This window comes from Pyrgilauda ruficollis, unplaced genomic scaffold (assembly GCF_017590135.1).
Source record: "Pyrgilauda ruficollis isolate IOZ18807 unplaced genomic scaffold, ASM1759013v1 scaffold15, whole genome shotgun sequence".
NCBI classification, from domain to species: domain Eukaryota; kingdom Metazoa; phylum Chordata; class Aves; order Passeriformes; family Passeridae; genus Pyrgilauda; species Pyrgilauda ruficollis.
In genome coordinates this window covers 17,799,288-17,826,343 of record NW_024513654.1, presented here as the reverse complement: position 1 = coordinate 17,826,343, position 27,056 = coordinate 17,799,288, and the positions used below count along the sequence as shown (strand labels likewise).

The 27,056-nt window shown below is 38.1% G+C and overlaps 1 protein-coding gene across 1 annotated transcript in view; it reads right to left on the bottom strand.

Annotated features, from left to right (window-relative positions):
- Positions 1–27,056, bottom strand: part of FRMPD2 (FERM and PDZ domain containing 2) — a 61,174-nt gene that overhangs the window by 19,359 nt on the left and 14,759 nt on the right. The window contains exons 4-23 of the mRNA XM_041461162.1: positions 26,565–26,630; positions 25,157–25,342; positions 24,170–24,296; positions 19,819–19,903; positions 16,048–16,195; positions 14,351–14,422; positions 13,504–13,678; positions 12,528–12,678; positions 12,294–12,432; positions 11,250–11,402; positions 9,734–9,919; positions 8,673–8,829; positions 6,149–6,359; positions 5,175–5,278; positions 4,088–4,186; positions 2,899–3,006; positions 2,663–2,779; positions 1,960–2,195; positions 1,292–1,396; positions 277–370 (exon numbers count right to left, since the gene is read on the bottom strand). Coding sequence (XP_041317096.1) covers positions 277–370; positions 1,292–1,396; positions 1,960–2,195; positions 2,663–2,779; positions 2,899–3,006; positions 4,088–4,186; positions 5,175–5,278; positions 6,149–6,359; positions 8,673–8,829; positions 9,734–9,919; positions 11,250–11,402; positions 12,294–12,432; positions 12,528–12,678; positions 13,504–13,678; positions 14,351–14,422; positions 16,048–16,195; positions 19,819–19,903; positions 24,170–24,296; positions 25,157–25,342; positions 26,565–26,630 — 2,719 coding nt within the window. The remainder of the gene's footprint in view (positions 1–276; positions 371–1,291; positions 1,397–1,959; positions 2,196–2,662; positions 2,780–2,898; positions 3,007–4,087; positions 4,187–5,174; positions 5,279–6,148; positions 6,360–8,672; positions 8,830–9,733; positions 9,920–11,249; positions 11,403–12,293; positions 12,433–12,527; positions 12,679–13,503; positions 13,679–14,350; positions 14,423–16,047; positions 16,196–19,818; positions 19,904–24,169; positions 24,297–25,156; positions 25,343–26,564; positions 26,631–27,056) is intronic.

The window sequence follows — 27,056 nt, the reverse complement described above, 5'->3', positions numbered from 1 at the left end:
GAGTATTCTATGCAGTGGTAGCATCTGGTTAGCACAGGAACAATGATGTCAGAGTCACTAGCTTGATGGCAGCTACAGAAGGTAACTCTACAATGTTGGTGTGAGGCTTCTGTTGTTTTCAGTGGGATCCCTACATGTAGTACAGGGACAGGCTGAGGAATGATGGACCATTTATTATACTTTGCAGTTGTAGCACCTCCAATCCCAAATGTGTTTCATTGTCCACACTAACAGTGAACCCACCCCAGCCCAGGGTGTTATTGCCAGACATGTTACCTATCTTTATTTGTCCATCCTTATCTGCTGGTCCCCTGGGAATAATTGACTTCACATATATCCCACCATGACGCACACTGGTATTAATTCCACCCTGCAAAACATGCCCACAGATTAGAGTTTTCGTATATTCTTCCTGTGGTAAAAATCAAAGCAACTTGCACATGCATTACAAAGTAACTGCTTCAGGAATTACTTTTTTCTTTAAATACTGGGGAAAAGGGAAAGATGATATTACTCCAGAACCCCATCAAGTTGTAATATACTTCCATAGGCAGTAATATTATCTTGTTTTCTCAGGAAAATGCAATGTACTTCTATGTGACTATATAAAAATATTTACTAAATGTTCATAAATTTTTCCCTATGCTCACATGAAATGGTCTTGCATCTTTCAGCTATTCTCTAGCCCAGCTTCTAAGCTGTGCAATATCCATTCTTCAATTATTAATCTTTCGGACAATATATCAAGCATGGACCTGAACTTGAACACCCAGAGAAAATCCAGATTAACCTAAGAATCATGTTCTGTCCATCTACATCCCCTGGCCAAATTCAGATGAAAAAAATGGCCCTTCATTTCTTCTGCAGGCAATGAAATGGTTGTTGCTTCACATTCCATTTCAGTAAAGACTAAAGACATCTCAGCCTGGAAGGGTAATTCAACTTAAATAGCTAGGACAAGGACTTGTTATCCAAATGTGGCAGACATTTCTTCTCCACTCCTCCCTGACCTTCTCTAGTCCTCCCTGACCAAACTGTGCTTTCACTGGTAGGTCTTGTTCTCAAATCAGGTTTTGTGCTGCCATGTGCTTTATGCCAGGACACTTTCACAGATGTTGTGGGTAAGAACCAGGCAATGAGCAGAGACAGTACTCCATGCATTCTATGTCAGTCAGTTGGACACTTAGGTTTACAGTGTGCCATGCTAACAGTTTCTGTTATCAGCCTATCTTCTGTCTTTGTTCTCAGTCGGGTAACAATTCGACAGACAAACATTAATAGTGACACTTGCAGTTATGCTGATTCCAAAAGTCCCATCTTCTTTAACAAGCTCCACCGTGTAGACTTCCTTGGAGTTGGTTTCTGATGGAGATGGTAAGTGGGAAGAATCAGCTGCCTGTCTCAAAAAATAAAAACTTTAATGAGATTACAGCATCTTCATTTAAAAAGAAAGGCGGGGAAAGGAATTTTTTTTTAAAAAGGGAAGACAGCATTTCCAGAAGATGTAAAACGTTTGATCCTGCTGTCACTGTAAACCTGGAGCGATACCATTTATATCTCTGATATTATTGGAAGTTTAAGCTAATGCTACTCAAAATGCAATCTGTCCAAATGCACATAACCTGAGTATATGTAGGGAGGATGTCTAAAAGTAAGAAATTAGACACAGCATGTTCTGGGACTGGTTTGAATACTTAAAAGATTGTAAGAAAATAATCAAAAATTGGTCCCTCCACTGGAAAAAGAAGGAGATTTTAAAAAACATTTTGTAGAACAGTTTCCCTATTTATTCACATATTCTAGACATGTCTATAATTTTGACATTTCCAATGTAATTTATTTAAAGGTTTTCTATCTCCTTTCCTTCACAGTTACTTTCCCTTCTACATGTATCTGGTATGTTGTTATATGTGGTGTGCTGGGTATAACATTACTGAGCAGCATCAAAATCTCAGTTACCTCTATATCCAGGCTATCAGCTGAAGGAACTGGAATCCTGGGGCCCAATTTTGATGCTAAATTCCAAGAGAGAGTCTTCTCAAGTTCATCTATATTTGTGTCCTGTTCTCTGGGGAGAGCTGTATGACAATCCTGAATCTTTTTTCTCCCACTGTCTACACAAGAGATCTCAGATCCACTAGTGCTGTTTCCTCTTGATAGATTCTTTTCTTCATTTAATCCTTCTTCATACGTGTCTGTAAAGCCATACCAAAATAAGACATTGTTGAATACAAATAGCAAGTAAACTTAAATAAAAATATTATTATAACCCAGCACAAGAGGACAAAGTACCTTCTTATTTCAACTGATTGTGAAATCTGATCTATAAAATGAGTTAGTCAATGTAAAATAGAGCACTGCTATTTTAAGTGTTCAAAAATGTGTTTGCTTCCTCACTGCAGAGAACTATGCCTCTCTGTCAGAGAAAGAAATGCTGAAATTCCTTTAGTATTCAGCAGTGCAGCCCATAATAGATTTTTTCACACTGATGTAACAGAGACATCACATGATACCTACCAGAAGTCAACTATTTTAGTGTATGGTTGTTCTAACTGGCAGTCAGGAGCAGGAATGTAGTACTACATCCCAGTGCCTGTTAAAGATGAGTGTCCCGAGTTAACCATTAGCATCCCAGAGCCAGCAGAGGCCTTTGCCTTGATACCTTTGGGTTGAGAGATGATGAGCTCCACTTCATCGGGAGAGTTCTGTATGATTTTAACTGCAGTATTAAATGAAACACCCTCAAGACTAATATTATTCACAGAGATGAGTCGTCCTCCTTAAGAAAAAAAAGATAAAAGCAAGAGAAAGCACATCTAAATAAGGAAATAAATCCAGAGTAGCTAACTTTAAACTATGCAAGTATTTTAATTCTAATTAAAAAGTACAGAAAATGACCTGGTTTGATATTTCCAGCTCTGTCTGCAGGTCCCCCAGGGATAATTGAAGCGATGAAGATACCAAGGTCTAATTTTCCTACATTTTCTCCTCCAATAATTACAAAACCTGCAAACACGAGATAGCATGAGAATACAAACACTAGCAGTATTAAAAAATATAAATCTTAGAAGGACAAAAGGCTCTTACTCCAGTGGCATACCTTTTGTACACAATCTGAAGGATGGGGAGCTTTGATTTACAGGGCATCAAGGTCTTGACTTGGGGGGGCTTTAAACTTACATTATAATTAAAGTGTGCTGGTGACTTTGGTCACTACTTAGATATAATTTCCCAATAACAATGTTTTCCTGGCTTAGTACTTTTAGAGACTCTAACTACTTTTTTTCATGAGTCATGAACTAGGTGGACCTGCAGCATTTAACACCTGCAGAGGGAAATGGTATAAAAAGTCATGAGATAAATTTGAACATCATTCTACATCATGCAACCAGGAAACCTGAGGTGGGCCATGTAAACTTCTAATGAAAGAGATCTAAGAAAATGAAGTCTATTGTTCAGAAGTTTGAGTTTCACTATCCTAACTCTGACTATTGAAATATATTCTTCTCACTTCTATAATAGTTGGGTTTGGGATGAGGATATTACACACAGACCTGCACCATTTATAAATTTGATTTTTATCTGTATTAATGGTCATTTGTGAAACCTGATAGTCTAAACTCATCCACAAGAACTCGATACAGTGTGATTAAGGTATTAAATAACAAAAATATTATCAAGGTAGTAATCCAGAAGTTGGGAAACATTCATTTGAAGTTGGTGTAAATATTTTGCACCCCACAGGCACCACCTCTAAGGTCTAAGATAAATGAAATCAGTACATGTGTATTTCAGATGCAAAACTAAAACCATGTTTTTCTCATTCCACTCTTAGCACTAGGTTCCTTTGGTCTCTGTGGCCTTATTTAATCCTCTGAAAATATAATGGTCTTGATTTATGTGCTTAGTCCTTTTCAGTCCTAGAAATTCTGAGTCCTTCACAAAGATTGGCGCTCTTACTCTATAAGAAGAATAAATGGACTAAAGGAGTTTACAGTCTTGCCCAGTCTGAGTCAGCAAGCGTCAGTGTTAGCACCAGGATCTGATAGTCCCAGTAGCAAACATAACATTTATGTTCTTTACTTACCAAATCCATTCTTAGGGTCACGTTTTAGGCTGACACATATGATTTCTCTTTCTAGACCACTCAGCAAAACTTCCTTTTGGATGGCTGGTGATCCAGGTGCTGCAGAAACAAAACAGCTAGAATAAATGTAGATTAATGCTGGGAGACAGTATATTCATGTATTATGCAAAATTGGAGCTTCAGAAATTAATATATATTTTATCCTTGATTTCATCATTACTGTTACTTTGACTCAATACAATTCTGGAAGGAAGCTCAAACAAGTGTTCAAAAGTTTTCATTCTTTCAAAAAAAAACTCTGTACAGAGCTGTGCAAGCTTGTGCTATAATGTTTCTTTCTGGGAGAATATATTTCTGCAACATTTTTATTAAGATTAGAATATTTAAAGAGTCAGACATGTAGTGCCCATTGAACCTGAGGGTGATTTGGACACAAAATCTTCTGAGGGCTCTAGCCTTAGGCCCTGTGGGCCCTTTTGGCTCTGAAGGTACAATCCAACCAACACTGATTGCAATGGTGACTTCTTAACATTGAGCAATGGCCACAGTGTGCTTAAAGTACTGTTCTAATTTTTAAATGGACTAACCAGATAAGCATAGCTTTATATTCCATAGACTGGCTCCCCATGTGCATGCAGTCTGGCTTCTGATAGAAAATTAGATATCCAGTCCTTATTCCAGGAAGTGTCATGCAAGTGCAAGAGCAGAGGAAAGACCTGGAGCCTATGCTGTCTCATGCATTATTTATTGAGTTGTACATCTCACTTTTGAACCAAACAATGACCTCTGAGCCACAGGGATGTTGTCCCATGCAAGAGTCTCTGGGTGTACTGAACTACATCTCTGTAGAGCATTAGGTACCATTATAGAATCATTTTATCACCAAGTCCCTTACCACTGAACCTGATGCAAAGCAGGAGTTAAAGGGGAGAAAACAGCTTGTCTTGCTAAACTCTGGATTAATTTCCAGGACTAGAAGTAAAAAAAGGATAGTGTTTAGTCTATAAGTAAAATATATGCTCGTCTCCTTCTATTGGAACAATAAACATGGAAGGGTACTGTCTCTCTTTGTGATTATTATACTCACCGCTGATGGTGTTCTGAGCTGAATGGATAGAGAGGAAGTCATAAGTCCTTTGCTTTCCATTCAAATTGATGTGCATTTCTGACTGGGATAGCCCTGATACAGATCTGCATGGCAGGAAAGGAAGGCTGTGTTACAATAAAAAATCAGCAGTGGTATTTAGCACCCTTCATTGTCATTAGTCTGTCAGAGCCGAGTTGGGAATGCACAGGTTTATAGCCTTTCAATGAGTATTCTGATTTCTGGGACATATTTCATTTTAGGCAAAGTTTATCCTTGCCAGAATTTGCTTCCAAATAACAGCTGCCATTAGACCACTCATCATGACTTATTCCTCCTGTGTCTTGCTCTGAGCTGACTGCGGGTATCAGAAAAACACAGCACAGCTTCCCCATCATTCATTTAGCCCTGCTTTCCATTTAGACAAAACCATGTCTGAAAGTTTTTCTGGTAGTCCATGTTCTCCTTGACTCTATTCTAACTCATTGTATTCTAAAAGGCACTAGAATTCATCTTGAGGCTGTGCAGCTATAGTAACCACCACAGAGGAGAATGCACCAAAACAGAGGGAGAAGTTCTTGCACTGTTCCCTATGAATTGCACATTTGGACATGGAGGAATCAACTAAGTAATGATCTCTGCATTCCTGATCAAAACCAGCTCCTGATGGTATTTTAGTTCACATACTGTAATTTCCAGTGAAGATACACAGACATTGAAGATTTTACATTTATTCTCCCTCATTTTTATGCTTCCTCATAACCCAATTAGTGGTTCTTCTTGAGTCTGGTACAAATTTAAATGTCACTCTTTTTCAAGTTCTTCTCTCTTAGTTTATTAACTTCCTGCCTGCGTTTGCACTACTGCTGGCACCATGGAGCCCCAGACCTTTTGGTACAACCACAATAAGAACTTTAAAAAAAATAGTTTATGTCTGAGTCTTCTTACACATGTTCAGAGAGAAAAGGCAAACCTACCTGCCAAGATTGCTTTTGTGTCTAGTCCTGTTGTTGGTTTCCACGCTGAGGTTATCACAAGATTTGCTCATCATCCCAGCAGAAAGGTTTTCCAGGTTTGCTCCATAGAGCACATTCTCTGAGCGAGACAGTCTCTGAATAAGGGCAAGGTGTTCATGCTGAGCTGCATATGCAGAATTCGATTTCTCTATTTCCACAAATTTACTGTCCTCTGAATGAGAAGCAAGAGAGGGGAAGAGGCAAAGACAAATCCACTGATATTATTGCATCTTTTTAAGCTTAAAAAAAATTTAAATAAAATCTTTTGAATATGCCAGAAATAAATATTGACATTACAGATATATTTGTTCTTTTATCCTTGAGGATACCTAGGCCTTGGGGTGAGTAGAAGGAGTTTTCTTTCATAAAAAGTATATGCTGCACTTAGGTTTAATTTCTGTGAATTATACTACAAATGCAGTTCAGAGAGACACCAAGCAACTGAGTTGTTTGCACAAGTGAAGTGAAATGGGGACCATCTTGGTGGCAACACTTGCTGTCCAGTTTTCTACCTTTCTGTGAAATCTAGTACTTGCTTAATGATGCCTGGACTCTGCTATATAAAAATCTGTCCTCTCGAAAGATTTCATTTTTCTGAAACAAGGTGGTGCTGAAGGAGATATTAGTTTATTTAGATTCTGAATGGATGGGCTCAAGATGGGACTTGGGGGATGGAGGAACAGCAGACAATTGGAGACACATTGGAAAGTAAAACAAAAACTGGGCTTGATACAAGCTAGCATAAACATGAGCTTAAATTCTGCTTGTACATGACAGCTAAACTCCTGTGTGTTTTCCTAACAAATGGTAGCCTGAATACAACTCTCTAGAACACTGCTCTGCAGCATTAAATCTAGGTTCCCTCTTTCCTCAGTGACTTGGACCAGAGGCATTTCTTAAGGCATCAGAAGGCTTAACTGTCCAGAGAATTAGCACAGCCTTGGAGTTGCCACAGTGATTCTGAAGTAGAGGGTTGCTTCAAGTTTTGAAGTGATGGTGACTTATACATCTGAACAGTGCATCAGAAGCAGAAGCATGCAGAAAGACCCTCATAATCTCTTACAGCCTCACTGTGGTGGCAAAGGCAGAATTTTGAACTCCTGTCTGTCACTGCCTTACTAAGCTTTTTTCTGGGACAGCAAGCACACACTGAACCCAGAACCTGGGGTCATGTGGCCTGTGTAAGTCTGGGTTGTGTCAGTAATTTGGTGTACTTGGATTATAATTTTCTTGGTTCTCAATAATTTTATTCTGTTATATATGGGATGTAATAATTTTTTAAAGATTAATTAGCACAAGCAAATGTGACACAGGAAACTGTAAGATGCACTACTAGCACTCATTTGAATGCAATAAAGCACAGTCCCATTAAATTATGTTAGGAGCTGGAGATGTCAAGCACCAAATATTTAGGTTCAAGATTCCTTGAACCTAAATGCCATCCTAGGGCCTTTTTCCATGGTAACAATTTTGTGCAAAAATTTCACCTTTCATGAAATAATTTTAGTGGTAAGGAGGCAATATATCAATCATCCTGTTACATGCCATGGTAGTATTTGTTGCCAACACATTTATGGTTTTACTACAGAAAGGGGCATCCCACCAGATAAGGCAGGACACTTGATTCTCCTGCAGTGACTCACCAGGTCAAACAGTCAGGAGTTGTAAATGATCATGGTTCTGCTCAAGGCAGAGGATGAGCTAGTGAAAACTCCTGTTGCTCCAGAGTCAAGAGTGATGACAGCTGTCAGCTTAGGATCTTATTTCTTATGTGCCTAAGTTTCCCCATAATAATCCCCACCTTTCTTTTCAGAACATGCTGAGAACTGTGGGTGAGATGTGCTATGTATCTGCCCTGGATGGAGCAGAATCTTGTTGGAAACCATGGAAAATCTGAAGCCTGAGGAGATGCTGTTCATATCTTCCACAGCCATGGCAAAATCTAAGATAAGAGCTGCTAGCAGCTGTATACTTAAGTGGGTATGACTCATGTGCCTTTAGTGGTTGAGTGGTTTTCTCTTGGGACTGAACCACTGGGCTGCATCCCTGTCTTAGGCAAAATAACTAAGTGGAGCTCCAGCATTTCTGAGCACTATTATAGCTTTAATTTGTGTAGAACATTTTTCTACATTTGGGCTAGGTCTGATGTATTTCTGCAAAATTCTCAGCAGCAGAATTCTCCTGAAGAGAAGGGAAAAATCACACTTATTTCTTCTTCAAATCTGAGTTTAACTACATAGCTGTTGTCATCAGAGGATTCCTCTTCACCCCCTGCACATGCCTACTCATATGCACATGCCAAATTAGACTTAATCAGACAAATCAGACTCTTCAAACTTTCAGTGTAGTAGGAGACATTATTTTCTAAATGAAGCAGAGTGAAACTGAGGTGGCAGGTTCTAATTCTCAGATTTGGTCATTGTACCTTACCTAAAACATAACCTTTTCCTGTGGTCCCAGTAACAAAAGTGTGTTTATACCTCACCTGATGAAGTTTGACGAAGTTGCCTAGAATTCATCTGTGCATTGAATTTGTGCTGGGCAGAGCAGAGGTCCAGTAGGTATTTACATGTCTTTGCTGTATCAGTAATGAACGTGTGTTTCTTACCACTGAAGCTGCTTTCAATCATGAATTTTTTTCTCTGAAGAGGAAAAAAAAGCACAGATTGCTTCATATACCAGTCATTACGCTGAGGCACTGACAATTCATTTATATAATCTTGTTGGTTTCTTCAGTTGTATTTATGGCTGACTGCATTCCTTTTGTCTGCAGTAAATGCCTGTTGTAAATTCAGCACTTGTAAGCCGGGTGTCTGTCACTGGGATCGTGACTCTTCTACGTTGAAAGTCAAGAACCTTAGGACATTGAATGCAGTGATAGCAGTTTGCTAAAGTGCAAAATTTGGTCCTACAGATGTTAAAAGTATTAAACAAATTTAATATGAAAAGGAACATATCTTCAAGGGGGAGAAGGACCCCTTTTGGAGAGCAAACAAGCTGGGAAATGTGTGATCCAGTTTGACACCTGAACTGTGCAACAGAACATTGATGTTGTATATCTCTAATGTCAAAATTCCATTTAGAAATGGGTCACAATCTTGTCACCAATACTAGTTTGTTAGCAGACTTCAATATGCTAAGAGATGAGTGTGGGAATAATGAGATGTGGAAAGTGGAAGACATCATCCCATGTCTGGGATGTAGGCAGAAAAACAGAAGAAAAGAGCAGTAAAGACAAGAGAGGAATGAATATAGAATATGCTGTGGAGAGATTTGACATAGTCTCTGTAATAGTCAGCACCAGATTATCCAGTTTTATGGTAATTTGTCTTTGGCCTTGGCATAAATACTGCAGAACTGTACCTCACAAAGAACTCAGGAAGTTCATACGCACATCCAGATCCAGTTTTGATTTTAAACTTTTCAGAGAGGACTTGCCCATATAGAGTGAATCTAATTCTCATTCTGAATGCAATAAATTTATCAAAGCCACAGGAAGAGAGGCAGTAAAAGAGTAGAGAAGAGATTCAGTTAGTTCCAACTCACATGAGCTGAAATCCTCTCTGTTTCACGCCACTGGAATCTTAAACTGGCAATTCTTGTGTGATTTTTGTTCTCATAGACGATGATGCCTTTGGCACAGATTCCCAGGATGATGTCCCCTTCTGTCCCTTTCTTCTCTTGGGACACACGATAGAACAGCACTCCATATTCAGGAAGTTGCTGAGTCACCTTGTAGAGAAAAAGTGCTTTTACTATGCCTTACTCAAAAAGATTCATGAGAAGAAAGGTAGATGGAGGAGAAAATGCTTGTGAGTGTCTGAGGAGCCAGTGTCTGCCCCTGACATCTAACCATGTAGGGGATATTCTGAGAAACTCACCCAGAGGTTCTGGGTGTTCATGCTTGTCTTTCTACCTCCTGTACTTGGCCACAAAAGTGTTAAAATGTGGCTCAGACACATTACAGAACTATGGAATATGACTAGGATTTACTGTCTGATCTGGAGACCAATGTGAGTTTATCCTAAAACCTTATATTTTCTTTCTGGGAAGCTAATGTAGAATCCTCAAATGACTTTTCAATTGTGAACAGAGATTTTCAGTGACCAAAATAAAACGCTTTAAGAAGATCTGTTTTTTTTCAGAAAGTAACCACAGTACAAATGTTCAGGTCCTGAAAACTGGGGCATCTATAATAACTAGCTGAATCTGGGTTTTAATTTTTAATCCCTTTCATATTTGGAATTTACATGTTCTTGCCATGGGGTCTGTCTTTCTCACTTTGTATGATGAGTTGACTCCTTCTACAGACTTATTCATTGAAACAGATACTAAACAAAGCTGCTTTTTCTTCATTGGATTTGCCACACATGATGGGACTGTCATTAAGGCTAAGCTTCAATCTATTTCTTCAATTGCACTGACAGTGTTAGATGAGGAACTAATATAATTAAATAGCAACTGAACTAAATTATGCTATAAATACCAGCATGTGGCACTGCAGCAAAATGACTACTGGTATTTATCCATTATCTAATCCCTGATATTTTTCATTTGATGGAAAGCAGAGAGGTTTGGGGAGAAAGAGAAATTAGCAGGAAAAAAGTTAAATCCCACATCATCGTGACACTTTCGAGCCCTAGAAAAATAGTCAAGTGAGAAAATACTTCAGATAACTCCAGGGTTCACAGATGCTTTTAAACAAACAATTGCTACATGTTTAGGCAGTGGCTGAACAGCTGCTGTAATTTCTGAAGTAAAAAAAAAGTGCTTATTCTAATGTTTTATAATCTTCTGGAGCCCAGACTTGTTGGTAACATGCCAAAAATTTACATCAAACCTTAGAATGCTGTAAATACACCAAAACAGGCCATAAAAACTGTCAGTGATAAGTGACAGTATCTACAGCAGAATGAAATTCTGAGGTTTTTGTTGACTATTCAAATTTTTTCACCATATCTAAAATCCACTGTATCAGGCTAGAAGAAAATAGACAACAGTAAATAGAGAGGGGCTTTCTACCTCAAAATTAGTAAATCGTGTTTGGGGTATGGCAAGTTACCTTTAAAAATTCTAGTTCAGCTTCATCCTCAAATAGGGAGCGATTCATACGATGTAATTTAGCAAGCTCTCTCTGTACATATGCCAGGGTCATTTTCTCTATTCGACTGGCTGGAACATAGTCTTCAACACGAAAATAGCTCTTTCCATGCATCTGTGGGGGAAAGAATTGAAAAAAACAAAGAGACAGGAGCCTTTTGTTCTTTCCTGACTTTTCTTATTCATTGCATTTCATTTTCAGGGTGACCTGTATGCAGAAGTCACCCTGCTGCCATTTCCCAAAGGGAAGTGGGGACAGCACGCAGTGTCCTGACAGCCAAATTGCCTCTTTGCCCTGTGCTCAGGCAGCTGCTCAAAGCACACACCACTTCTTTGGGCAGAGGGGAGAAAGGAGCTGGGCCTGCAGGTGTGTCCTGCCCTTGGAGCTGACAGCTACAGCTGCATCAGTACAACCTGCAGTGGGGGACCCATTGCCATGGTAGATCTGACCACATGGATCAGACCATTCAGAGTTCAATTAACAGAGCTAGCCTGATTTACATAGCTGAAGATATGGAAGCCAACATAAATGGGTGTTTTCTTTACACTTGAAAACTAGGACAGCTAGTTCAGACATACAGTCAGAGACCTCCCTGTCTTTGCAGCTTGTGGATCTGAGCCTACACATAAGATAGCTGTGAATTCTGAAGTGTTCCTTTGCTTTTCTCTTCCCTATTTACTAATCTCTTTAAGCCCTTCTGCACATCCGGGCTGGGCCTGTGTTAGAAACTTTCTACAGATTTTCTGGAGTTTCTAGGATATATTATCAATCATGAAGGACCCAGACTCATTCTGCCATATTTCCTGGTAAATTCACCTGGCTCATTACTACTCCATAATCAGGAATATTTTGTAATTTTTAAAATTAAGTCTGAGGGACTTATCTGGAGGACTTAACTGAAGTTCTCTGCTATTCACATTTTTTCTTTAAACTCTGTGTGACAAACAAAAGCTGCAAAAGTTGTAGAGAGAGACCTCTGAGAAATACTGTATTATTTCTGCACACCTCAGAAGCATAATTGCCAAGCTCTGCTTGTAAAGCCAAAGCGCCGAGTTTCAGGGCAGTCTCATCACTGCAATATAATCGCTCCTCCAAAATATCTTTACGAAGCTGCAGGTAAAACTGATGCCTTGTCAAGCCATGCCTGGAATAGAAAAGGGTTTAGGAACTCAGGAGGAGCTTTGAATGGTATCCCTAAATGCTACTGGTTTCCTTCAGTCAGCAGAATTTTGCACTTACTGAATAACATTAAAGTGGTTGACAAAGAATTTTATCCTTAGAAAGAGAGTGAAATTGATGATGGACATTTTCTTCTTGGGTTGGTCATTCCAGCCATCTGGGGCCACTTTGTAGAGTTTGGTCTCCTCATCCAAAAAGAAGAATTCTTTACCTGAAATGAGAATTTTGGGTTCTGTGATAAACCTGGACATACTTCAGCAGCTTAATTCTGCTGTCTTCATAGAGTGCATCACTAGCGATAAAAAATAAAATGGATTGGGGATGTCAGCTGAGATTACTTCTCTGTGTCATGATTTAACGTATTGCTCCTTTGATGTAGAACTTAGGACAGTATGTAATTTTGGATTACAAATGTTAGATGCTGGATTAGTATGGTATCTGAGAAATCACTCAAGGATTCATGGGGCTTGCATTCTTCTCACCACTCAGGTTCTGCATCCCTTTATAATCCTCATGCCCTACACACAAGGTGTGCTCTTCAGTGCCTCAGCTGTGCCTGCCATCAGAAGGGGACTAGCGAGATGTGGGTCTGGTAGAGGACACAGATGAACCTGTGCTACCACTTATATCTAGGAATAAACACAGGCAGCCTTTCCCAGTGCAATGCTTCCTAGAATTTCTGCTGAAGCTGCATGGCTCAGTATTGTTTGAGTGCAAGGCTGGGACACAGCCTTTTCTTTTCTGCCTGGGAATATCAGCCAGTAAATGTTGTATGGCTGTGCTGATGCACAGTCCTAGGGCAGACATGCTTGACATCAGTGCACTGCAGTTCAAACCAACACACCTTACTTTTGCACAAGCTTTGTATCTGCTTCTACCTAAGGATCTTAAAGGATCTTTGAATGAATTCTTGATGAATGATTCTTTGATGAATTCTTGAATGATTCTTTGATGAATTCTTGCTGGAATTCATTGATAAAGTGACTACAGAGGTACTGAGGGACAGAGCTGTCACTGTACTTAACTGTCTCATTACCTTTCAGGTAAGCCAAGCCAAAGTAGAAATGTTCCACCAAGTTTGCATAGGCCACCACAGTATTGAAAACATCTCTTGCCTTGGTCTTGATGTCACATTGCACCTCAAGGCACTGGCCATTGAGTAGAATCACATTGAGATCCCTTTGGGACAAATAGGATTTCCCTTTTTTAGTCTAAGAACATGCAAGAAAGAATGAAGAATGAGTGCCAAGTACAAGCAATGCAGGTTCCACAACATTTTATTACTGAGGCCCACAAGTAGCCTGTCTCTATACAACCTGATGGAATTGGTCACAACACCATGCTATTCTCTGCCCTCCTTCTCATAAATTAATATCACAGACATTTCTAATTTTCTCAAAACCCAAAGAATCACAACAAAACAGCTGAGTGTACTCAAATTCTCCAGTCACCAGGGTTATTCTAGATTTGGGGTTAATTCCAAATAGTTTTGCTCTCATTTTTACTTCTGTCTCTGTCAACTTTCTGCCTCATCTTAATGAAAAGTAAAGTATGTGCTTGCAAGGTGGAGAAGTCCCATACATTGGAACTAGATGTCATACTGCAGATTTGCTGTACAGTCTTTGTCTCAAAGGTCTAGGGCTAAAGTGAACATTCTTAGCTGAGAAGGATAAATTAAGCTTTTTTTGCACCAACAGAAAGAACTAAATAGCACTAAGAATTAAAGCACATCCTTTCAAGTCTCAATACCTCTGCAGGAACCCTAACTTGTTTTGAGAGGAGGACATGGAGAGAATACTGGCTTGAGACTCAGGTGCTGCTTACAAAGAGTCCTGACTAAAATGTCACTGGTTTAGTTCTAGATTCTTAATGTTCATTCTTACCACAATTGATCCAGGCAGCTGTAAGGTCACTGGTGGTTCACTGGACAAAATAATAAATTCTGGACCTGAAAACTGCAAGGAGGCAATTTAGAAATTTAGTAAGTCTTCTTAACGGAATGAAGATCCCAAACACAAGTATCATCAATGAAACCCATTTCTACTGATCTGTATGCTGGACCTAATTGACTTCAGTGTCTAACAAGGTGCAAATGCTGATTGATGACTTCTCTCTGTTTGGGGTCTCTCCTGTGTAGACTCTCCAGGATCTGAGTAGAGGTAAGCTCATGCTGAAGCCTTTTCTTCTGTAGAGGCACTTAAACAAGATCCATTTCCTTTGCAAGGCACCTATTTTCATGACACTTACAGAAACTTAATTTATTCTGAGATCTTTTCTCATTTGATTCCTAAATTACTCTGAGGACAGTCACAGACACGTAAACTCATACATACACACTGCTGTGATTGAATAAGCCCAGCTTCCCTAGGCACTAGACTGAAATGCAGAGCTGCTTTCTTCCCCATAATGAAGGCTGACTGATGGTTCTTATTAGTAGACATTGTATTCTTTTGTTTTAATTTCAAATAGCTTCAACAGTTTTAAGGTCTTTTTTTCTTGCTGAGTATTCACCTCGACTAATTTTATATATCAGATACATCTATGCATTTAGATCCTTTAAGCAGACAGAAATAATTAAATGTCTTCAAGTAATAAGATGTGAATCCTTCCAGCTGTTCACCATGACTTAGTAACTTGACCCATTTGGATACTTTAAAAAAAACTAATAATAGTATAGTCCTACCAACAGACAATGCAGTTTTGTATCACATTAAAGAGGGACTAACACTGTGTTGTAACAGTTGCTGAACTCCTGTGAAAGGCTGTTATTATCCCCACAAAAACCATAAGAATAAAATTTAAAACAAAATTTATATGAGAAAAGATAATTTTCCAAAGTATCTAACTGAAGCTATTATACCAAATATTTGTCACTGGTCACTGTTGAGGTTCTGAATTGGGAGGGGATGAAAGGGCTTATCAGCCTGAAACCTGTCCCTTCTTGTTCCACAACAGAAAACTCCATATGAAGGATCGTGGTGGAGTTTTCTGTGATTCAGTTTTTTCTGAATGTTTGCAATCCAGAAAAGATTGCAAGATTGCAAAACAACATACCTTTTAAAGAAACATTATCCTTTCCATTTAACAGAGTCCTACCACAACTTAGCATGTAGAAATAGTCAATTAGGAGAATTACTGTCTGGGCACATTCACTGCCAGCCTATGCTTTCTGTCCAGACATGCACTGTAAAAAAAATTTAAGTCCTTTGAGCATCACTGGCTGGCAGACATTTGGGTAAAGTGTCTGTAAATTTTTTTGCTGTTCTGAAACTGCTGTCAAAGTGGTTGGTGAAAACAGTCCATATGGTGTTTGATGCTGGCAGAAATCACATATGTAGGTCAGAGAGGGTTCAATTATGAGCTTTTGCATAGTCCTTATGGACAATTGCTTTTGCTGTCTTCACTTCTGACAGTACAACTGGATTATGCCTAATTTGGAGTCTGTCAATTTAGAATACTCATCTAATAAGATGAGTCAGTAGCTAATATGCACATCACTGTCAGACAAAAATTAGATGAGAAGCTTCTCTTTAGTGATATTTACATTTTGAAATCCGCTTATATGTTTTTCATCATTCACCTTTTCTTTCCTGTGGAACAAACATTTCTGTGATGCAGCAGGTGCTGAGTAGTCCTTTGTGGACACAGAGAAGGTGGAGCCCAAGCTTAGCAGGTTCTGTCGGCTGTTCTGAGCTCCACCTGGGATTTCTTCTACAGCGCTCACCGACCTGCACAGGAAATGTCATACTGAGAAAATATATAGCATGCAATCAACACAACAGCGACCTGGGGACAGACAGCTTAAGGTACAGTAACTGCTAGAATACCATGAAGTCCAGGGCAATGTCTGTTATAAGCTCCTTAATGTTTCTTTACAGAAATAGAGAAATAATTTAACAGGAGTACTATTACTGGTGCCCTTTATAAATAAATCTAAACTCTGCTTTGATTCAATAGAATCAAGTTTGTTTCTTTTCTTCATTTGGTGAGCCAGATCCAGGTGGTTTAAGTTTGTTGAAGCCAACAGGCAGAGTGTAGCCCCCCCATTCCCTTCTGGGAATTCTACAGGATGAAGCAAATTCCTGATTTCTTATTTCCTCAAGAAAAAAGCTTCAGAAAGCCCTAACATTTGTTGTTACATTATTAAGAATTTTCTAGGAATGGGAATTAAATTATTTGAATACTAATTCATTAGGATAAATTAATGTCCTAGGGAACAGAGGGAATTTTCAATTTAATTAAGAAAAAGGTGTGTGAAATCTCAGATCAGAAAGCTATCTTTGTACTATAGTTTTAATGTAGAAAGTAATGGTGTTTTCCTTGTGAGTAGATATGTATCCTTAGAATAAACTTCAAATATACTATGTACTCAATGAACAAATAATGATTATGTGGTTCAGAAAAAAGGGTTGTGTTGAGGTGGATTTTTGTTAATTACATTTTTTCAACAAATGCCAAAGACACATGGAAGCATTTCCATTATCCCAAAGCTTCATCCTTTTCTTTTGCACGTTGCAGATTTACATCAGGAAATTATTCTAGGAATTTCTAAAAATTTTAACAAATTACACTGGAGCAGTTTCTCATCTCTTCTGCCTAGTATCCAATAACAGGGAATGTGGGAGTGGCTGAAAGCCACAGTAGGTGGGGTTCAGAGATGATGTTAAGAACCATTTATTTACTTCACTGGGGGCTGAACACTGGAACAGGCTTCCTAGAGAGATGGTCACTGGTCCAAGCCTGTCAGTTTTTAAGAGGCATTTGGAGATGCCTTTAATAACATGCTTTAAGTTTTGGTCAGTCTGAAGTGGTCAGGCAGTTGGACTAGATGATTATTGTGAGTCTTTTCCAACTTCTCTTCTCTTCTCTTCTTCTCTTCTCTTCTCTTCTCTTCTCTTCTCTTCTCTTCTCTTCTCTTCTCTTCTCTTCTCTTCTCTTCTTTTCTCTTCCTCTCCTATTGTATTTTACATTCCTCTGTCTATAAAGATAGCTAGTTATTTTTCTTTCTATCAATGCAACCTCATAAAGGTCAACATTTACTTAAGAAATGTGCCTCAAAATTACCTGAAGTGACCTTTATTATTATTGTGTAATAATAAAAATATAATAATATTTTTAGCTCAAAATCCAAATTTTTTTTATTAAGAAGGTTTTCTTTTCCTGTGGAAAGCACTTCCTGTTATTACTCCTGTTAGATGAGAGATGCCAGATTTGACAGTTGTCAAATCAGTTGTCTTCTTTAGATACAGACCAGAGCCTTGCTTACAAGCTTCACTTTGTGAGATGTAAATTATGTTAATTGGGCTGCCTACAGAATGAGCATGATGATATTAGTAAGCTTTATAGATAGTAAACCCATCACTAATCTTTGTGTTGGTTGTACTCCTACATGGAAAACTGGTGATTTCCAAAGTAATTTCAACTCCACTGCTGTCATGGTACTTGTAATAGAATGGTGACTATGGTAGAAATTCAGTTGCAGATGCTTGCAACCAGGAGTGGGGTTTACAGTCCTTGAAGTTCTATGGGAAGCAGCTTGCTGGAAATTTGGAGAACAGAGTTCATCCTTCAGCAGAGGAGGCGAACTTATTCTTGGCAGCATGATTTTAGATCATGCATATTAAGATCATACCCAGGTTTTTAGTCAGAGGCATGGCAATTGCTCTGAAGAACTCAGTAAATAAATCTTCAGATACTCATATAACTGCTAGATATAGGATGCATATATAGATGTCTGTGAACACACATGTAAATGCTTGTGTGTGTAGTTAGACAAGCAGACAGAGACTTCTTTCTTGACAAAAGCAGCCACTCTTCTGCAATCTGTTTGTAGATCTCTCTTGTTGCAGTTTTACAGATGTACTGGGATATCTCATATTGTCCAGATTATCATGGCTGATTTATCAGGAAGTTCAAACTGTTTACTTGAGACACATTTAATTGGGAGTTGATCTAAATTGAGCATTTCCTGTGGGCCTGAATTACTCGTGTCATGGTTAAAAGAAGAAACTCCTGTTTAACTGGGTCAAGAACTGAATTTAAATGGGATGTCTGTAGGGATTACAGGGTGCTTAACTTTGGGATTCTGGTCTTTGTGGTGCCTAGAGGCTGACAGTGCTTACATCTCCTTCGTTTGGAAGCAGCCATGATTGCACTGTGCTAACACCCAGTCTAGAAAGTTCTTGTTTGGCAGCAGTGGAGTTTCCCTGGCTTTTGAAAAGAAGTTAGCATCAGTTGTACAATCCTCAGTTTTCTTTGCCCATGTCTACAAGGCTGCTGTCCATGCCATGGCTGAAATGAGGCTAATCCTCATGGCAGAGCAGAGGTCTTTACTGCCTGTGACCCTGGCTTACCTGTAACTCTCCAGTCCAGTGGTGGTGCAGGGCTGGATATGACTGACACAAGTGAGAAAAATCAGTATAAGGACTGAGATGGAAATACAAATGAAAATTATACATTATATACATGGTCTGACATAACCACTCCAGAACACACTTTAATGTGACAGCAAGGCAAGACCACATCCAAAATCTGAATGTGGACAAATAAGGGGTCTGAGAGAATGCCTTGACAGGGAAAGCCATGACTATTCATACCTTTTCTTTAATAAAATATATAATTAGTAAGGTTAGAAAAGACCTCTAAGATCATCAAATCCATCCTTTCACAGTCTCTGTGGAGCAGCTTCCCAGCTGTTTCAGTCACAGAGGGCTAGTGCTGCTTCCCTGCCTGGTGGAGACACAGCTGGGGGCAGCTGTTCTGGGAGGCCTGTGACATCTGGCAGAACACAGATGGTACAGAGTAAATGTGGAGATCCTGAATTTGTTTTGTATAGATTGTTCAGGCCCAAGTTCCATTTCACTAGAGCTTTTGGACTGTTCCACTTGGAACCAAACCAAGTCTAGGTGAACAGTATTTATTTATTCTACATAATAGAATATTATGTATTTATTATTATATATTATATTAATATTATATATTATTATATATTATGTGTAATTATTATTTATCATTATATTATATTATATTATATTATATTATATTATATTATATTGTGTTTATTATCATATTATAATATTATTATATTATATATAATATTATTATATTATTATATTATATTGTATTATATTTATTTATATTATATTATATTGTCTTGTATTTATTATTATATATTTATTATTATTTATTATTATATAGCATAAGTTATTTATGCTATATAATTAGTATCTGTTATTAAAACAGTCTCGGATGGCATGTCAGGCATTTTCTGATACTGGCATTGCCACACTAGTTGCTGGCTTCACTTGCTTATAAAACAGCTTCCATCTTGTAGAATCTGAATTGAGCTTACCTGTTTATGAAGAGCTTGTAGCTACTTTCTGTCCTTGACCCACTAAGTGTAGTGTCACATGATCTGTGTGTCTCTGGAACTTTTCCTGCAATAAATAAAGGAAATATAAAAATTCAAGTGATAGTAGCAGCACTCAGCATCAGATGTTAGGACAATTACAACAGGGAAGAAATTTAGACTGGCAGCTTCCTCTCTTGTGTCCTTGCTTGGACATGATAAATGGCTGTTTAATAAGGTTAGTGAATACTGCTCCAGCAGTATTCCCAGTTCCCTAGTTATTGTTACTTCCTCTTCATAACCCAGTATGTGAATGTAATTTGGAAAACAGCTGTGTAGGTACAATGTCTGTCATTTCCATCTCTATGGGGGAAATTTGTGAATCAGCTTTTTTTCTTCAGAAATTATGCCCAATTTTTGTTCTTCTATTTTCAGGCATTATATGGGTGGTAAAAGGCATGAAACTTCTCTGGCTTAATCAGAGTAGAATATAAAATCAATAAAATGAAAATTGTTGTGTCTATTCCACTGGTTACTTTCTATGTTAAATATATTGTGAATGTTTCTACAACATAAAAACATGGCAAGAATAGTGGATGGTTTGAGGGTCCTTAACAAATAAGGATTGTATTGTTTTTCACCTTCAATCATCTTCTTGCTACAGAATGGACAGGTGTTGCTTTGTCCAAACACATGAAGGTTGAAATTTAGAGGCAGAACCAGAGAGGGTTATGCAAGTGGTAGTTCTGTGAATGCTTCTTGTATCAGCAGAGATGTTTGAAATCTTTAGGGAAGGGTGAGAAGGTTAAATTTTTATTCACTTGGATCATTTCATTGAGCTTATTTGAAGAATTGCATATCAAACTATTACATAAGTAGGGTGATAGAGGTGGTAAGATAAGCTGTGTTAAAGCAATCATTTTGATAAAACATTCATGCACTACACCCTAAGGCTTCACACTGAATGCCATCATGAAACGTGACGCTGAATTCTAGTGTACCAACCAACCTACTGCAATTTTGAAACCTAGAAAATCTACAGTCCCACTGCTAAAATAAGCATAAACATGTGGGGATTTTTCAAGCTGCAGATGGTAGTGACAAAATGTGAGATTTGAGATAAGCTAGTTACCAAAGTTAAGATTCAATCCTGTGTTCTGAAACAACATGCTTTTTAATCAGAAAACCTCACAAAATTCTCTGCTTGCACTGTGGTTTTAATATAATTGCATAAATATATTTTGACAAGATCATCAAAGTCCCCTTAGACTTTCTATATCAGCTGTTACAGTAGTGGGACAACTTGGCTACTCTCAGTGGCCAGACTCCCATGCTTTGATCACAAATCCAGCACACACTTGACATTAAATTAGCATGTATTCTTCAAAGAAATTGATGTTGTAGATTTACTATATGTTAAATGTGCTCCTAATGTACAGTCTTGATAGAGATATTAATCTCCTTTGATGATGATGTTCTACTAGATGGTAATATTTCTTTTCATAGAAGAATGCTTTTTTTAAAAATATATGATTTCATGAAAGAATGTCTGTGACAAGCAGGCTCTCACATTCTGTGTTTATTCATGTATTTTTGGAATCCTCTCTTACAAAATCCTGAGTATGCACAGCAACCAGTGTTTCAATGAGACTGAGATATGCACAAAGTCACTAGAATGAGCCTTTGTCAAGTTTATGACCAAATTGTCTTTTAAACTGCTTACAAAACAGATTTCTGTTCTGAGTTTACCTTCCCTGTGTGTGACTGTGTATGTGACTCACACATATGTGTCACTCATGGAGCAACTGCAGTCTCAGGTTTTTATCGCTGCTGATATTGATTGCAATTCTGGAGCTTCAGAAAAGCACCTTGCAGGAGGAGAGCATTAACAGGAGTGACCTCACTTTCCTCATCCTTGGGCTGAGGGCTTAGGGCTGAGAGGTAAGACATGATGGGTTTTTTTTCCCAGGATGTGCCTAATTTCTCTCTGAATTATGTCTTCATAGAACATTCACTCCTAGGTATTATTTATAGATTCAACTGATTTTGGAGCTGACATCTTGACATTGCCCACTGTATGCATTTGTGGGGTAGCCCCACCTTTGCTGTGTCCAGACCCCATGTGCTAAAAACATAATGTCAAGCTTTGTGACCTGCTGAGCAGATTTACCTGGCAAAGGGGGCATGAAGCAAGAAAGAGGTGATGGGGCTACATGGCAACCAGGGAATATATAGCTTTACTGTAGGACACAAGTGAAAAAGAATCTAATATAAAATTATCTTTCTTCTCTACAACTTAGCACAAATATACCTCCCAAGTTACATAACCACAAGTTGCATAGGAGTATCAATCATCCAGTACGTGGTCAGTCCCACACTTCAGAGGACAAAAGAGATGAATACGTAATTCACAAACATATTCTTTTTTAAAAATCATACCTCTCCTGTGTCCTCGATTAGACAGTATCAAAGATGTACTTTCAGATATACTATTAGAGTCACTATAATCTGCAGAGAGTTGTCTGTAATCTTCTGTTGATTGACTATAGTTCATTAATCTGGGCCCTTTGTCTGGAAACAGAAAGGAAATGTGGTGAATCATATACTTGGATTATAAGTAGTTGTATTTGCATGTTAATGTAAATAACATTTGGATTGGTTAATTTTCATATAGTCCTCATCCTTCTGTCTTCTAACCCTGACTACAATTCCTTAAAGACTGAGGAAAGCTTGGTAACTTGATTCTATTGCTTTCATAATCTTACTCTGGCCAAATCTGGTTTTCACAGTTCTCAACTATTTCATATAAAACAAATCTAGTACATTAATTCTGTTCTATATTAATTCTGTTCTATATAACTGAATGGTTGCAAAGTGCAGATAACCTGCAAAGTTCTTATTCCTTGTACTCTGAGGTCCAAAACCTTGAGCTATAACTTCTTCTTTCTGTGTGCAGGGTGGACAATGTCCAAACAGAATCCACTACCAGAGTCAGATGCAGAAATTCCATTAATGGGTCATCCTAATTCATTAGGATGTACATATTTTTGTTGCACACTGATTTTACTTTGTTTGCATTCTCTCTTGTCCTTGTACAGAATCTCTGAAACATAATTTTTAATTAAAAAAAAAGAAAGAAATGGAATGCTGTCTTGCAAAGTGCAGCTCACACATTTTCAGCATAATTGACACCCTAATTCATTGAAGTCCTTTGGCCAGTGTAAGTCAAGTGACCTGATTCACGGGCAGACACAGAGATCACACCAGATACATAATCCCTAGAACCAAGGTAAGGAAACTGGCAGGAATTTGTGGCTAATACAGGGTTGAAAATGGGGCCATCCCTTTTGGCAGCAGCAGAATTTCTACCTACGCTTGCAGGTGTGAATCTACAGCTCAGTTCTTGAGTAAGTGAACCAATATGGCTTGAGGGGTAGTTTGTCTATATATTTCCAAATTAATCCCCTTTCTTGTAACCAATAATACCTAATAGAAATGTTCCAGATATATTGAAGTCTGTGTTTGATTCCAGCTGATTTCACAGAGCATATGTGTGACTTGCTGAATAGGAGTTGTATTGTTCATATGCCTAATGCTGAGCATATAAAAAAAAAAAAATCCTGTATAGCTTGGGCCAGCTTTCCCTTTGCTCCAAAATCAGAGATCTCTGTCAAAGTGAACAGTATGGTGTAGACACTAGAAAAAAGATAGTTATAGAATTACTCTGAGGGATAATAAACCTTGATCTTTGTCAAAATAAAAAAATTGTTATATACTTTTAGATACTATGTTATATAATTGTTTTATTTATATAGTGAGGAGGATTTGACCTTGTTTTGAAATCACTCCAGCAATTCATGTGTGAATTTCTAAAGCATCTTTTGAATAAAAAACTAAACCAAAATAAAAAAAAATAAACCACAAATCTTTCCTTGAATAGTCAAATAGGAAAGATGAATATATATTCCTTAATGGCAAGAGGATAACCTCACAGAACACCACCTTCAAAAACACACTGGAGTATACAAAGTACAAAAGCAGTTTTGAAAGTAGAGGAGTTTTATATGCACAGGTTTTATGCAAAGTGCTTTAAGAGTCAAATCTGTGCAAGCTGATTTGTTATCATTGCTTCACAGCCCTGACTCCTGTCCTTTGTGGAAATAAGAAAAAGAAACCTCAGTGACTTGCCTCAGAGTCTTTCCATTATGAAGTAATTTAGATGTACAGCAATAACTATCCTATCCAACACTACATGTAATCACTACAGCATGAAATTAAACAATCCATCTACTTTGGGAAAGACACAGAAAAGGCTGTCTGTATTAGAGAGTTCAGGTTATAAATCTTTCTTTACCTTGGTGAAAATTCATCTGGGATGCCAGTGTTGAGGTGTCCGATATTTTTTCATGCAGTCTTTTCCTTATCACGTGACTTCTGTTCAGATGAGAGGCTGTGCTGTCTTCAGTGACCACCTGCTCTGTCTGGAAGGCAGTAATATTCAAAGTCAGTGTCATATGGTATGTGAACTTCAGACTCTCATAGTGAAGTGATCCTTGCCCTCTGGCTGTCAGAGGCTGCTGATCTGCTTTGTATAAGCAACTTCATTTTCTCAGATTAACACAAAGCTGAACTGAGTATGTTGGTTCCATGCTCTCATGCTAGCTAAGTTTAAGAGAGGACACCCTCTGTTACAGTAGCAAAGAGAGTAAGAAAGAGTGCAAGGGAAAAATTATTCTCAGAATCTTTATGAGTACTGATTGAAAACAAAAATAATATGTGTTTACTTCTGTTGTCATTCAGCTTGTCAACAAAAATGGTTTTTGATATTTCAAATTTTGAAAAAAACTTATGTGCTCATTTTTTAAAGAACTCATGTGGTCAGGCTTGATTGCACAGCAAATATTCAGTTTCACACAAGGACAATGACCTAATTTCCCAATATGATGTAAATGAGATTTCTTTGAATTTCATTAAGAAAGTCGGAAACAAGAATGGCAATGGAGAAATTTTTACTGTTGTGTAAAGTCCTTTACTTTGGCCAATATGAGGTCTCTGTAAAGGTTATGATTGCTTCTGTACTACCTAAAGAAATTAAGATACTATAAGTACAAAAGCTCAATCACTTCCCAGGAGTGTAGAAGTGGTGTGTGAGATGGCTTCATTGCTTTATTTGCTTGTACACATGCCCACACAATTTCCTGCCTAGAAGTTTAGAACCAAATCTCGCTTCCTTAATCCATACAAACATTAATTTTGGCAATCACTCCCCTGTCTCCCGTGTTGCTGAGCACCTCTCTCACTGCAGAAAAGGAGATGACTGGAGTTTGGGAGTAGTACTTACCTCGCTGGCACTTCCCACTGCAAACTGAACCATTCTCCTTATGTAGAACTTTGCTGGTAAGGAAGCAGATTCCTTCTGATGTGCTTCACATGCCTCCAGAATGGATTCAGGAGAAAGTCTTCTGTGTGGCAGATCTTCACACAGTGTCAGCAAGAGAGCATGTAGTTGGTCACTCAGCTGGAGGGACTGAGTCAAAACAGAGGTACTGTTAAATGACATCTCCCAGGGGACTGAAATCCTAGGCAAACTGGGACCAGGAATTTCTGTAAGCCTTTCACTCTGGGTGAGAAACATGCACTGAATTCCTTTAGACTTTGGGAGAATTCCAGACAAGCAGCATAACAGCATGGAATGCACCTTTAGTGGGATCCAGGATAGCTTTGGAATTGACATCTCCAAGAATGATTGCAGGCCCAATTAGGGGCTTCTTGGTGACAGACAGTTCAGTTTGCTCCAGAGCTTTGTTAATTAGAATGTGAATCAAAGATTCATGGAAGTAAGGTATGTGGTAGCATTAGCTTCAAAAAGGTGAGGAGTTTGACCAGCCACAACTGTTGTCATAGAAACCAGATACTTATATTTTAAGGCCATTTAGCTTATAAAGCTTTTTCTCATAGAATGTAAAAGAGAGGTTAAATCTACTAAAAACCTGTGCTCCCCAAATTGAGAACAAGCAACCAAAAGCATCAATATGGAAATGAAGCAAAATATATTACAAGTCTTTGAAAGGATTCTGGGTAAGCAAGAAACTTATATTTTCAGCTAGCAGAGATACTGATAGAATTTGCTCAGAAATAAGGGGAGTTATTTAGTTTTATTCTTCCATCCCATTTTTGAAAAAGCACATAAATGTGCACAGCACCACAATCATGCCAACAAGATGTTTTTGTTTGAGTCCTTAGAATAATAGAATCATAGAATAATTTAGGTTGAAAAAGACCTTTAATATCATTGAGTGCAATCATGAACCTAACACTGTCAAGTCCACCTCTAAATGATGTCCCTAAGTGCCACCAGTAATCATCTTTTAAATACCTCCAGGGATGAGATTCAACCACCTCCCTGGGTAGTGGGGACAATTGTTTATTCCAAGACAACTGTTCCTAATTGTCTTGGAATAAATAACCTTCACCCTTAAAATCAAGATACAATTTATCTTAATAAGAAAAATTCTGGTCTTTGAAGAAATAGAGTGGGGAAAAAAAAGGAAAGGAAAGGTGAGCTCCAACTAAATTTCCTGATTTATGTGAACTGGTATTTTTGGTGAAACTTAAACCTTGACACAAGCTCTTCAATTCTTTCCTAATGGTCCAAAACACAAAGCCCCTCTTAGTGGTACTTTAGACTATGCTTCTTATTCTTTGAACCTACCAGAATAAAAGAAAACAAAAATGTTTGTGTTACTGGCCTGGTTTGGAGGAACCTGGTAATCTGCTGACCAATAGAGGGTCATTCCTAAGGAATACACCAGCATCTGTCAAAACAGAAAAGGAAACCCTGTGTGAAATCAATACAGGAAATTAGTACAGGAAGGCCTCATGCTAGACACACCATCTTTTTGTGTCTTTGGTCACAAAATGGCAGAAGTCACAGAATCATATATGAAAAATCATATATGAAAAATCAGATATATTTTTTTTTAAAACTAGACTAAACATATCTAAAAGTAAAATAGTGACTCTTAGCCTATGGACTAGGTTGCATGCAATTAGTGATGCCTTTTCCTGGTATTAAAAAACTGAGAGCCAGACACAGTTAAGGGATAAGGGGTTTTTGCCTTGGTATTTTAATAAGGATCCTTATGTTGCACTGTTTCGCCAAGGTGGGATGTGTTGCAATGCACACACACGACAGATCGTGTATGCAATTTATAGACTTTACAGATTTGCATATTTAACAG